The sequence below is a fragment of the Myotis nattereri genome (genome assembly GCF_964212035.1).
Source record: "Myotis nattereri genome assembly, chromosome: 18".
NCBI classification, from domain to species: domain Eukaryota; kingdom Metazoa; phylum Chordata; class Mammalia; order Chiroptera; family Vespertilionidae; genus Myotis; species Myotis nattereri.
Genome location: NC_138093.1, coordinates 36,387,852 through 36,402,501, shown reverse-complemented (window position 1 = coordinate 36,402,501; position 14,650 = coordinate 36,387,852). Strand labels below are relative to the sequence as shown.

Below are 14,650 nucleotides of genomic sequence, written 5' to 3'. Positions count from 1 at the left end.
AAATAAGTATGTTTTGACATATGATAAATGACATGGAAGTGTGACAGAAAAATGGGGAGAGCACCGGATAGAGAGGTCTGAGAAGGTCTCTTTTAGAAGGTGACATATGCAAACCGAGACCTAAAGAGTGAGGAGGAGCTGAGCAGGCAGTGAGTGGTAGGGCCTTAAGGCAGATGTGAATAATTCTGAGTGCATGGAGAAATATTGCAGAGTTTTAAGCAGACAAGTGAAAGATCTGATTTATATTAAAAACACGACTCTGGCTGTCTTTTGGAAAATGGAGTGGAGGGAGGTAAGAGCAAAACTGGGGAGAATTGTTCAGTTTATTGTAGTATTCCAGGTTAGAGATGATAATGATTAGATATAGGATGATGTTGAAGATTTGTAAAGACGTGGGTAAGGTTCAGATATATATTTGGAGGTAGAGTCCAAAGGTGATAGAGAAGCTGAAGTCAAAGATAACTCAGGTTCCTGGTTTGAGTAATAGGGCTGATGTATTACCACCCTCCTTTTTCAGTCTAGGAGACCAAAGAGCTTAGGTAGCATGTTCCAGGAGATATGTCTAGTACATGATTGAGCACGAGTCTATCCAATTCCAAAGACAACACACATAATCAACACATTGTATTGTCTTCCAACGTATCCTCTCCCGAAGTAATCATACTCATTTGGCCCACACAGGCAAAGCGATACTGATGTGTCACAATTCTGCTGCTTTCTAAAAGGAGAGAAGTGGTTGTCTTCTGAATTAGAGTCTCTCCATCAACCATAACTTCATTTGCTTAGTTACCAAAGAGAAAGTCAATATCCAGGCACGTTATCTGAAGCACGTTTTGTCCTGAAGCAGATTAGAAAATGTTATTTGGATCACGGGCTGCAAATGATGTTATTCCTTAACCCACTGTACTCCGTGTCTGTAGATGCAAGCAGCGGAACTTCCCCACACGCCACATGTGTCTATTAAAAAAAATGGTTTCCCCAAGTGGCAGCCCTGATCAACTTTAAAATCATTTTTCATGAGAATTTTCAGCTGAAAATATTCAAGAACACCGAATTGTAATATATTTATTATTTATTTTTTAAATATATTTTTTATTGTCTAAAGTTTTACATATGTCTTCTTTTTTCCTAATTGACCCCCCTCCCCACAGCCAGTCCCACCCCGGGCAAGCCCCCACCGCCTCAGTGTCTGTGTCCATTAGTTATGCTAATATGCATCAATATATTTATTTTTATGCTATCCATTGCAAATTGATTTTTTAAAAAATATATTTTATTGAATTTTTACAGAGAGGAAGGGATAGAAAGTTAGAAACATTGATGAAAGAAACATCGATCAGCTGCTTCCTGCACACCTTCTACTGGGGATGTGCCTGCAACCAAGGTACATGCCCTTGACCGGAATCGAACCTGGGACCTTTCAGTCTACAGGCCGATGCTCTAGCCACTGAGCCAAACCAGTTAGGGCACAAATTGATTTTTTAAATTAAGTTCAAAATATCATGGCAGGTGGGAATGGTTTCCACTTTGGAGCCGTGGCAGTTAACTGGTGTTTGACCTTGGTAAGCAGGTTCAAGTCTGAAGGACTGGACGTGATCATCCTAGATATTCAAATTCTGTTTCCAGGCAGAAATCATGCTCTGTTGTCTCCCATGGGATCAGGAGAAGATGTGTCATTCCTGAATTCCTTTGAGACATTTCAGCAACTTAGACGATGTTGTCAAGAACAGTTGCCCTGGAAGGAATGGGCTTATTTTAATGGGAAAAAGAGGAAAATGAAGTAGGTTAATAAGCACCAGAGCCCCAGGCCAGACCCCATGGCTACACAGGAGGTCTGGAGAGCACTAGAAGGCAGACAAGAATATTGATAGATAGCATACGGCAGAATTAAAACATAAGTAGGCTGAAAACTCAGATATGCATGATGATCCTAATACAACAAGACTTTTTGGATATGTTTGGGTGATGTCCTGAGACTTTCTGTATTCTGCTGGCATTATTCATCTATAAAATGGCTCCTTAACTTTTTTTTAATTAAAAAAAATTTTTTTTATTGAATTCAGAGAAGAAGGGAGAGGGAGAGATAGAAACATCAATGATGAGAATCATTGATTGGCTGCCTCTTGCTTGCCCCCTACTGGGGATTGAGCCCACAACCAGGGCATGTGCCTTTGACTGAAATTGAACCTGGGACACTTCAGTCTGCAGGCCAATGCTCTATCCACTGAGCCAAACCATCCAGGGCAAAAATGGCTCCTTAGCTTTTACTTTCTTTGCAAAGTCATAGGTCTGATGAGAGAGGTAAGAATGTGGGGCAATCATGGGCTTACCTGTTTGGGTTGACAAATTGTGGAGTAAATTGTAGAGGAATCATTATTTTTCATAGGTATTGGGATTTCCGTTTTCTATAAAAAGGAATTATACTCATTGGGCTCATGCAGACAAAGAGATACTCATGCAAAGATATATTCCCAGAGAAAGGAAGTGTGACAAAGTTCTAGGGGGTGCTTAGCAAGGGGAGCTAGAGACCAAACACTGCCAGCTCTCAAACCTGTGAGTTTAGTGCAGGGGTGGGCAAACTTTTTGACTCGAGGGCCACAATGGGTTCTTAAACTGGACCGGAGGGCCGGAACAAAAGCATGGATGGAGTGTTTATGTGAACTAATATAAATTCAAAGTAAACATCATTACATAAAAGGGTACGGTCTTTTTTTTTTTTTTAGTTTTATTCATTTCAAACGGGCCGGATCCGGCCAGCGGGCCATAGTTTGCCCACGGCTGGTTTAGTGGCATTTTCTGTACCCCAAACAGAAGCACACCCCAGCGAACCAGTGGGATCAAGAATCAAAGACAGAAGGGTGACTTTCTTAGCAAGTGTTGTGAAGAAAAGAAAACATTCTTGTCCTGAACCCAACTCTACTGTCTTTTGTCTCAGATCTTTACTGGTTGTACCTGGACGGTGCTGCCTGCTCTATTTTGTCCCTGTGGTTCTACCTGCCTGGTCATCAAGTCATTGGGCTCTCCTCAAGCAGGGGGAACCGGTAGGAGGAAAATCTGGTATTAAGAGTGGCTCTGCTTGGAATACAAAATATAGCAATAACAGAAGTCCCCTGTGCTTAGAGGTTTTGACATTTAAAATTAATTTAAAAATATTCAGGGTGTTTTCAAGATCTCCAAAACTCTCCAAAGTACAATTTTACCCTAAAGAAAAAGTTAAATTTGCAGATTAGTTTCTTGGTTTGTTGAGAGGGATTCATCTTGTCTTCAAGAGGAAATGGGAAGGACAATAGAAATATCTGAACAGGCCCTAGCCGGTTTGGCTCGCTGGATAGAATGTCAGCCTGCAGACCGAAGGGTCCTGGGTTCGATTCCAGTCAAGGGCATGTGCCTCGGTTGCAGGCTCCTCCTGGCCCAGGCCCTGGTCAGGGCTCCTGCAGGAGGCAAGCAATTGATGTATTTCTCTCACATTGATATTTCTCTCTGTCTTTCCCTCTCTCTTCCACTCTCTCTAAAAATCAATGGGAAAATATCCTCGGGTGAGGATTAAGGAAAAACAACAACAACAACAAGAAATATCTGAACAAGTAAGAGTTTCCCTTCATGTTCCCTTTCTTCAAGGAGCTTGCTTTACAAATACCTGTGAGGGACTGTATGAGGGGATCAAAGATTTCTAGCTAGACTATTGCTTCTGTCAGTTGGAGAATGATGAGTCTCTGGATTTGTTTTCAGATGACATGGAAACTGGCCTGCCCGGATGTAACGTGTTCATTAGAAATGTACCTCCTGCAGGTGGTGGGGAATTGTTGATGCCTGACCAAGGCCATCCGGTTCTGTTGCTAGAGGGGTGGGGAGGATTGAGGGCTACTCATGTCTTTACTGCCCTCTACTGTGGAGGGGGTGCACATTCTTGTCCCTCTTGCCTTGAGAGACTGCTTCTGAGCACTGCCATTTTCCCTGCTACTGACCTGTCTCCTTTGGAAACTCTCAAACTTAATGGAACTTTGATCCACTCAGCAAATATTTACTGAGCATCATGCTAAGACATAGGGGAAGGGAGAGGAAGACGTAATTTTTACTTTCAGGCAGCTTGTAATTAAGCTGAAGGATACCAGACTTCCTGATGCATTAAGCAGTTAGAGAGCAGTGTCGCTATGGATGTGAGTAAACATTCCATTGGGGTGAGAGCGGTTGGGGCTGGAACGGGCCTGCGTAGAACTTTGTAGCTCTCCGTAGCCTTCTCCTCTCCTCAACGGTGTACATCGTTTGGATTAGTCAGATGACTGTGGTGACAAGTTTTTGAATCATGACTATCACAATAACGCTCAGGATGGAGTATGAGGCTGAAAGGACTCACCGTGTTTGGATGAGTGACCTGAGCGTACACAGTGTTCTCTGGACAGGCTGGCTCATTCCCTGAGTGGGCCCTCGGGGTCTCTGCTGCAAACACAGAGGCACAGTCAGCTGCAGAAGCATTCTCCCAGGACCCTTCCTACCCCGGGACACTTTCTGGCCCTGAAGATGCAGTTGTTCAAGGCATTGCCATTCCTTAAGGTTCATTCATTTTTGACAGTCCTTGAAATTCTGGGTTGAACCAGAAACTTCTCAATCATGGGATCTATTTTTGCCCTCATCTCTTGGGGGCACATAGTCTTGAGGTACCCTAAAGTTTCAGCCTCCTGTTGAATTCATATGTGAGCAAGAAAGCTAATAGGACCAAATAGTACTATGTACTTATGAGCTAGAGATCCTCACTGGCCAGCATAATGGAGCTGGATTATTGCACATACCTGTGATTAAACCTTTCAGAGGTCCTTAAGGTGGGTTTGATTATATTAGAGACTAGAGGCCCGATGCACGAAATTCATGCACGAGTAGGCCTTCCTGGCTGGGGAGGGTTGGAGATCAACTGAAGGACTTGCATGCATGCATATAAGCTTAACCAATGGACGCAAGACACTGGGAGGGGGGTGAGGGCATGTGCCGGGCGTAGGGGAGGCTGGGGGAAGGTCATTTGGGGATAAAAAGGAGACATATGTACTACTATTTGTGATATTTTAAATAATAATTACAAAAAGTAAAAAACAAAACAAAAAGAGTAGGCCTTCCTTCCCCCGACTGCCAGCACCAGCTTCCCTCTGGCACCCGGGACCCTGGCTTCCCTCGCATCCCCGGCTTCATCTGGAAGGTTGTCCAGAAGGACGTCTGGCCTAATTAGAATATTATACTTTTATTATTATAGATAAGGAACTGTAGGCTCAGATAATTTAATTGACTTGGCACAAAATTATACAGGAAATGACCGAATAAGGAACTTAAATGCATACCTTCTGACTCTAAATCTCATGCATGTCCTCTACACGTGACATCATATATCTCTCCCCCAGGAAATGAGACTCAGTGCTAACCTGAGTTCAGAGTCCGTATTCCAGTGTCTCTATCACATTTTCTCTTTTGATTGCTTTTACTCAGTTCCCAAACCCTGGATGAACAGAGTGATGGGGTCAGGCAGTTTGTCTTTGGGCCTCTGATGCTCTAATCCTACACCTGCCCTGGACTTGCTGGGGGATCGTGGACAGGCCATGAGCCCTTTCACTGGCACTTAGCTTTTCCATCAGCGGGGTGGGCAATGGCCCTAATCCCACTCCAAGAAATTGTGTCAGTGACTGGTCCACATGCTTGTAAAGGACCCTGTAGGTCCCACAGGGGACAAACTTGCACAATGACAGGCTCTCCCCTTGTGCCATCTGGTTCTTCTGCGTAATGACATTGACTCCATCCTCTCCAATTATCCAGCCCTCTGCCTGACCCCCTTCTCCTTCAATTTGGCTATTCCTAGCTGTTTTATGACTGGGAGTTAAGAGTCTAGAGAAGCTCACCAGGACTCTGGGTTTGCTGAGCAGAAAAGCGTAAGGAACCTGAAAAATAAAGTCAAGGAAATAGAAACTTGTGACTGTAACGAGAGAGAGCTTCCACCCCTCCAGCCCCATAGGTGCCTCTCCAGACTATGTGGTGGGAGGAGACCAGAAAGGTAAGGGCAGGCAGGACCTGAGGACCTAGCTTCCCAGCAGGACACTTCTCAGGAAATTAGCAGGTGTGGGGTTACACCCCAGGTGTTGTCCTAGTGGACTAGCTGAACCAGTATTTGCATCTTCCCTCTCTTTCCCTGTCTTCCAAAAGACAGGAAATGGGAACCCCAGACTCAAAGTCTCTGAAATCTTGGAGAAGAGACAAGTAAGAAGAAAGAAAACCTGCTACTTTTTTCTTGTTCCAAACAATTAAGAACACAACGATGCAGATCAAAGAAGGCACAAGTATACTCCATAGGATAACCGAGAGTTGACTTTTTTCGTTAAAAACACCTGAAAAGAAAAAAAAAAGAAGTTGCACTTAGGACAATTGAGTAAGGTTCTGTGTTCTTCTCAGAGCCTACACTTAACCTCTTCTAGGCCACTTTTGGGGGGCAGGGTGGGTTCATCTCTACCCAGAAGCTCGGGTTCTGGGCAGGATTTCTGGGAGTGGGAGGCAGGGCAGGGCAGAGCCTGGTAGAGCCAGGAGAAGGAAACAATTCTGCCTTCCTAAGGACTTTGCTCTTGGGCTCTGAGTGTGTTGCAGGAAGGTTGAGGGGGTGTTTGTGGGCGGGGGTGGGGGGGTGGGGGGAGGAAGGTGAGACCTCTCGGGAGCAGACATTGAGTGTCTGTCTTCTCCCAGCATATTTGGCTGCCTCCTATTGGGCTGCTGTTTGGGGAATCATGTCAGTCATGTGGTCACGCCACACCCTATAGCTGCTCAAGGCTTTCAGAGAGACCTGAGACAGACTGTTACCTTTGCAGAGACTTTGGACAGAGAAAGGGAAGGATAAATTGCTGACAGGATTCTTAGCTATGCAAGTGTATGTCTCTTCACTGGAATCCTTGGGCTCCCAAAAGATAGTGAGGTTTGCTTCCTCCAGGATTGTGTTTCCTGCGACCTGCCACCTGAACGAGGCATGGTCATTTGGATTCTCCACAGAGCAGGTCAGTTGGATCTCACAGCTCCCATTCTCAAAGAGTTGAGTGTGATTAGCCACTTGTAAGTTCCTCAGTCGTCCTGTGTGCAGAGAAAAGACCCAGATTAAGGACAAATGGTTTGGCTCAGCCCTCTGTTTAAAATGTCCTTCCCCTCAATGTTTCTGTATTCTACCCGACATTCTGCTGTATGTTACGATCTGTATACTCTGTAAATAACGCTGTTTATGTTGCCTAATTGATGGGATCTAGGTCTGGAGTGACCAAATGATGAGGGACATTGGTATGAGACAGAAAAGCCACTGTGAGAAATGAAAAGGGAAAGACTGAGTTTGCCACCAACTAGTTGGGTGATTTGAGGCTGATCACCTTACTTTTCTGCACTTCAGTTTATCCCTGGGGTCCTTTATAGCCTTTCTCTTTTGCCCCTTGTGTAAAAACAACTTGGAGAGTAAGCTGAGGGACAGCCCTACCTTAGCCAGGTTAGAAAACAGAGCCAGGCACAAGAGCCCTGTCTCATCCATAATCAGAAATCCCTAGCTGGGGTGGAAGATGGAAGCCGATCCTCCTCGGGGAACTACACTTCCCACAAGTCTACAGGAGTTCTGGTCCTCATTGTGTATGATGCTGGCTCCAGCGGGGACAGAGAGACCCTGACACAGAATGTCAACAGGACAGAAAAGGATACGCTGAGAACCAAAACATTAGGGAAGAAAGAAGCAAAGAAACTGAGAGAGCAAGCAAGTTCTTCTGGGCAGCAAAGGAGTGCAATATATTCAGGCATCTGAGAAAGCCTTTACTGCAGAAATTTATGATAGCAGAGACCAGAAAAGATTGACTAGTGAGATATCAGTAGCTATGGATCAATGGGGACATGGGAACAGTACAGAAAAGGTCACTGACCCAGACTTGGCCTAAGATGACCCAGTAAAGAACAGAATGACTCCAACTGTCTGATTAGAAGAGACAGAGTAATGTTTTAAGCTTAATTAACTGGGTAGGACTAGTGGAATCTATCTTGCCAGAATGGAGCTGTTATGTAGCAGCAAGAATGTTGGTTTTGGAGTTAAGACTTGGGTTAGAATCATTACTTAGTTATTTAATGGCTACGTGACCATGACTACATTGGTAATTGTTTCAAGCATCTGTAAAACTGGGCAATAATGCCTACTGCTTAGGTCATTATGGGGGTTAAATAAGACAGAGCCTAGCACAGCAATGGCAACTACTTGGCATGAATATCACGTCTCCCTCAGCCTTTGTTCATGCCTGAGCAAAAAGCTATATTATTACCTTTTTCCACTTGACGAATTTGTAACCCCATCTACTTGACATTTCCACTTGGACATAATGTGTATTTCCAATGCAACATGTTCAAAAGAACTCCTGTTTTTCTCTCTAAAACCTGTTCCATCTGCAGCCTTCTCCATCTTAGTCAATAACAACTTTATGCAATAGCCAAGAATACCCAGAATCCAAGCACTTCTCACTACTTGCCCTGCTATCTTCCTGGTCCAAGCCAGCATCATCTCTTGCTTGGATGATCGCAATGGCCTCCTTATTGGTCCAGTGGCTTCCACCTTGGTTCCTTACAACCTATTTGCAACAGAGCAGCCAGGAGATCTTTTAAGCAAGTAAGTGAAATCATATTACTTCTTTGTAAAACCCTCCAATGGTTCTCAACCGGACTGAGATTTAGAATCGAAAGTCCATATGTTGGCTCTCAGAGCCTTACATGACGTGGCCCTCAATTTTCTTACTGAACCTTGTTTCGTATTACTCTCTCCGCACTTTGCTTCTTGATGTTCCTTGACTATGCAAGGCACGAGAAAGTACATGTACTGGATGTTCTTCACCCAGATATATTCATGGCTTACTCCCTCACCTCCAACAGGTCTTGGCTCAGATGTCATCTTCCCAATGAGGCTTAGTATGACCCTCTAATTAAAATTAGGCCCTACTCCCTGTTGGTACTCCTGATGCTCTTATGCTATTCTAATCTCTTTTTTTCTCCACAGCACTCATGGCTTTCTTACATACCGTGTCATTTGTTTATACATTACATGCATTGTTTATTACCTCCTCTTATTCTCCGCCCAGAATATCAGCTCCATGAAGGCAGGGATCTTTGTCTGTTTTACTCATTGATACATTTCAAGTGCCTAAAACAGTTTCTTGTACATTGTCCATAGTCAACAAATATTGTTAACTCAATGAATAAACTTAACATGGCCTCAACGTCTTTTTTAAAAGTGAACTTGAGTCCAGCCGGTGTAGCTCAGCAGTTGAGCATCAACCCAGGAACCAATAAGTCAGTGGTTTGATTCCTGGTCTGGGCACATGCCCAGGTTGTGGGCTCGATCCCCTGTGGGAGGCGTGCAGGAGGCAGCTGATCAATGATATTTCTTTTTCATTGCTGTTTCTATCTCTCTATCCCTATCCCTTCCTCTCTCTCTCTCTCTCTAAAAATAAATAAATAAATAAATAAATAAATAAAAACATATTTAAACAGACAAAAACAATGAATTCTAGGAAGTTATCCCCAATTAGTTGATCATGGCCTATAAGATAAAATCTTTGCTATTCCTAGCCTGGTATATGAAGTAATTGGTTAATGTTTTATTTTAGTTTTTTAAAAAAATATTTTTATTGATTTCAGAGAGGAAGGGAGAGGGAGAGAGAGATAGAAACATCAATGATGAAAGAGAATCATTGATTGGTTGCCTCCTGCACACCCCCCACTGGGTATTAAGCCTACAACCCAGGCATGTGCCCTTGACTGGAATCAAACCTGGGACCCTTCAGTCCGCAGGCCAACACTCTATCCACAGAGCCAAACCAACTAGGGCTGGTCAATGTTTTAAAACACTATACAGTTCATACCTTGAGATTCCTCTGTACTGTTGTAAGACATGTTGGTGTAGCCTGCACATCTCCTTGTGTATGTGCCTTTGAAGGAGAGGTGCTCTAAAAGACCCTGCGGAGGGATGGACACTGAGCCCCGGAGTGTGGTTAGTGCAGAAGTCATGCTTGGTCTTCTGAGTGGTGGCAGAAGAACGTTGTCTCTACAGGTGTGATGGAGCCTGATATGGGATCTGTTCCCAGACTTTCCAATGGATGTGTCTCCTCTCTCCAGGACCCTAGCTCTGCCTTGATGATCACTGATTACCCAGAGTGGTTCTGCCTGATTGAATGATGACCACCGCTTGGTTGAATGATGACCACCACTTCCCACTCCCTGCGCCCCCCACCCCCAAGATATTCTAATTCTAAGAATCTTATTTGGAAAAAAGGTCTTTTGCAGATGGATGAGATGATCCTGGATTATCTATCTAGGTGGGCCCTAAAGCCAGTAAGTGTCCTTATAAGAGAAAAGCAGAGATATCTGAGACAGACAGAAGGAGAAAACACAAGGGAGAGGTAATGTGACCATAGTTCCCCAAGGAAGACAAGCATTCCTGTCATTCATTGGCATCACTGATGGCTAGACGGACTTTCTTTTTCTGTCATTGACTCATAAACCATGTCATTATAGTTTCCATAAGTTTATGTTGAGGATCCGAGCTATCTGGGAAAATATTGTTTTGTTAATTAAACAACCTTGCTAGAAAATACATTTCTCTTTTTCAACTCATCCTTATAGAACATTTTCTACATAGACTACTGTTCTGTACATTGACCACTGGGTCAGATGAACCTTTGTATAAAGGGAGGCATCATACCAGCTAGTTATATGGGAAGCTCTCCCACTTACTACCTCTGTGATTGTAGGGTGTTGCTGTAACTGACACTGTGCCTCAGGGGTAAAAATAGTACCTACCTCCTGGAGCTTTTGTGAGGATTACATGACAAATACATGTAATGCACATGGCAACAAAATCATAGATATCTCACTTTCCTTACTTCCTCTACACTTGCAGTTTGAAAGGGACCATTTTATGTTGTGAGGGGAAGGGAGGTGACTTTGGGTTGGGAGTCACAAAACTTAGGTTCTGTTCTCAGTTCTGTCAACTAACTGGCCATGTGCAATGTTCTTGAATTGCTTTGCCTCTGGACCTCAATCTGGCTCCTAATGCCATAGTCCTTACTACTAGGCCATAGCACATATTTGCAGTCACATAGAATTAAAATATGTAATATTTCTTAGTCTACACAAAATTAAAAAATCTAATCTTTGACTCACTGAAGATCGACAGATTGTAATCATACATCTCTACGGAGGTTGCTGTGGATATCTGGGCACGGTAAGGTCCGCTGTCTGCCATTGTCAGGTTGTTGATCTGCAAGGAGGAGGACTGGATGACTTTCAGGTGATCTTTCCGTTTTGGATCAGTCACCTGGCTATGTGCTGGATCTTTCGGTATGAAGATGATAGATGCTCTATTATGAAGCCAGGTGATGGACTGGATCTCTTCTTTTGCAGAAAACTTCAGGGGGAGAGTTACCGACTCCCCCAGCACCCCGTCCACCAGCAATGGGGGTGCTTGGGTTTGTGAAACTGTGTTCCCTATAAACACAGAAGGGAAACTGTTGAAATGGAATATCAAAAAGGCGCCACCCCGACAAAATGTTTGGCAATCTTGGTTAATGGACTGTTAGCCCCGATGATCCTGGCTCAGTTTACTCTCCCACACTGGCTGGTTATCCTCGGCCATACACACCATCTGACTCCAGCCCCTGAGTTCTTTCTCTGGGCATGAGATAGAGGGGGACAAGGAGCTACATCAACTCCCTGCCACAGATTCCAAAACCACAAGTGTTTGCTGATAATTTATAATTAAAACTCAACATTTACTGATGACCTACTATGTGTCCACCATAGTGGGCTTGTGAGATTTAGAGGACGAATAATCAGAATTTACAGTTCTTTTTATACATTACTTCATTTGATGCTGACAACAATTCCTGTGAGGTAGGTAGATGGATGCTATTATCTCAATTTATAACAAAACTGAGGCGTAGAGTATTTCACTAGTAATTTTCCAATTTTCCCAGGGTTACATAGCTAAAGAATGAGCCATGATTCAAACTCAACTGCTTTGCGCTCTTTTCAGGATACCAAAAGTCATCTTTTCCCCTCTCAAAAAGATTATACTTAGTAGAAGAGATATACATAAAGAAAATAAATATCATTTAAAGGGACTATATAATGGCCACGTTCTAATGAGCTTATCTCAGAACCATTGATTTTTGAGCAAAAAAGGTGAAATAGTCACAAAGACTCTTTTAAAAAAATATATTTTTATTGATTTTAGAGAAGGGAGAGGGAGAGGTAGAAACATCAACCAAGAGAATCATTGATTGGCTGTCTCTTGCATGCCGCCTACTGGGGATTGAGCCCGTAACCTGGGCATGTGCCCTGACCCGGGAATCAAACCGTGGCCTCCTGGTTCATAGGTTAATTTTCAACCACTGAGCCCCACCAGCCGGGCACAAAGATTCTTAAAGAAGATGCTTTCTTAGCATCCTTTGCCAAATACTTAGATAAATACTTAAAAAAACAATTATTACACTCTTTTGTAGCCCTCTGTTTACTTGTTTGTCTAACCAATCAGGCTTTAATTATCTTTGCATTTCAGCACTGTACCTGACACAAAGTAGTATCTGTTTGAGTGAATCAAACAATCAATCAGTAACTATAACCATGACCTTAACCTTCTTGAGATCTCTTTATTCTCAGGAGAGGATCTGAGTAGGGGAGGAAATGTCTCTTGGAACCCTGACACTCAGCTCCTGGGTGAGCTCTTGTTTCCCTGAATTGTCTTGATGCCAGGCACATGAACATTGCCATCATCAGTACTACCTCCCAGCACATCTTTCCCATCAGCACTTGAACATGCTGGTATTTGTCATCTTAACTCTCTCCTCTTGAAACCATATGAGTAAACATCACAAGGAAAAATCTTGAGAGAAAAAACCCCAGCTATAAACAGAATACATGATATGATTCCATTTATTTTAAAGTTAAAAAGCAGGCAAAACAAATCTATGCTATTTGAAGTCAAGATGGTGGTTATCTTTCAGGAGGTGGGAGGGGTGGCAAGTAGGAGGGAGCAAAAGGGAGAATTGGGGGGAGGGGAGCTGATAATGTTCTATTTCTTGGCCTGTGTCTGTATATGCAAATGTATTCATTTTGTACATTGAGATGATACTTAGTATTTGTTTTCTCTCTGTATGTTAAATTTTAGTAAAATATATTAAAACAACAACAAAAAACAAAGCAAAAAAAAAAAATAATGACAATGACCTATACAGACCAAAATGTTCTGGTTATTTTTCTCTCTTCTACCTAATGTCCCATCACTGTTCCCTGTGTTCACTTTGCTCAAACTATGCTGGCTTGGCTATTCCTTGAGATGATCAGGACTGGTTCACTTGCAATTCTCTACCTGGAATGTGCTTCTCCCTGGTGTCCATGTGTCTCACTCTTTTGTCTCCATAGATCTTTCATGCCAGTATTCCCTTTTAGAGACCTTCTGTGGCAACTCTTTCCTCATCACTAGCCCTTACCCTATACACTCAGCTGCCTCCCCAGTCACCTGAGCTGGCCCCTCTAGATGCACCCCTGTGTGGGCTGTGTGCACAATCTTGTTTTAGTTGAGCCTTGATTGCCATTGGCATCACTGGAAGGAATTGGCCTCCAGGCCAATTGGCTGTGAGGACCAGCTGTGACTACAGTAGAAGAGCTGCTGTGCAGGAAACATCCTTACAGAGCAGAAGTTGCTTCAATGGGGCTTTGGTGTTCACTGAGTCTGCTCCTTGAGTGTGTCACTTGTGGATGTGTAGAGTTGTAATCTGGTATGGTCTAAAGCTCTCCACCAGATGCACTGGCTCTGGGGCCTCCTGGGAGGTGCAAAGTCAGCCATTGCCTGGGGTTACAGAGAGATGTGCAGATGGCTGCTATTTGTATTGGGCTTGGAAGTGCCCAGAGGAGGCCCAGCTATAAAGCAAAGCAGGCTGGTGTTAGTGTTGGGTCTTAGGCCTCTTATTGATAGGTTTGGGGCATGCTGATGTTAGTTGCTGCTTGTTTGAGAGATTTAGGAAAGTCTGAAGCCTGAGCTATGACAGGCCATTCATATGGAAAAACTGCTGCAAACAGCTTGGGTGGGGCTGAAAATTGGATGGGGCAGGGTCTCAGGAAATCACCAGGATGGAGTAAACAGCGTAAGCCAGGCTGATGGAAGCTCAGATTTGGCTGCCAGCCAGCACTGTGATGGGGGGAGTCTCAGCATAGGAACAATGACACCTGTGAGCACTCCTGTCTGGGAGAAAGCCACCTCAGGGTTCTTGCCCCAATACCAGACAATCCAGTTCCTGCCCATATGTCCCTGGATTCCCCAAAGCCACTGCCTGGTACTGGAACTTGGAGGAAATGGTACCATGTTGGCCCTTTAAGAGGAACTGCCTGGGGCTCCAGCAGCCTCCATATCACTGAATGACAATCCCCACTGGTTTTTATAGCCCAAAATTATAGGGACTTCTCTTCCCAGCTCTGGAACCCTGGGATAGAGGTCTGGTGTGGGTCTGGGACCCCTTGCTTCTCATGGGAGGCCCTTGCATCCGAGATATCCCTACTGATTGAAAAAACGCCACATGCAGCTGTTGGGCCAGCCCAGTCTGCACCTCTGCTCCTTCTATCAGTCTCG

General features: G+C 43.9%; 1 protein-coding gene across 1 annotated transcript; it reads right to left on the bottom strand.

Moving 5' to 3' along the window:
* Window positions 1–1,261: 1,261 nt before the first annotated feature.
* Window positions 1,262–13,421, bottom strand: SLAMF6 (SLAM family member 6; the record flags this gene model as incomplete). The annotated part of the gene is made up of 8 exons (XM_081113300.1): window positions 1,262–1,735; window positions 2,331–2,405; window positions 4,355–4,437; window positions 5,877–5,915; window positions 6,249–6,359; window positions 6,823–7,086; window positions 11,188–11,511; window positions 13,394–13,421. The coding sequence occupies 8 exons, from the start codon at window positions 13,419–13,421 to the stop codon at window positions 1,721–1,723; spliced, it is 939 nt and encodes a 312-aa protein (XP_080969426.1). The 3' UTR covers window positions 1,262–1,720.
* Window positions 13,422–14,650: the final 1,229 nt, after the last annotated feature.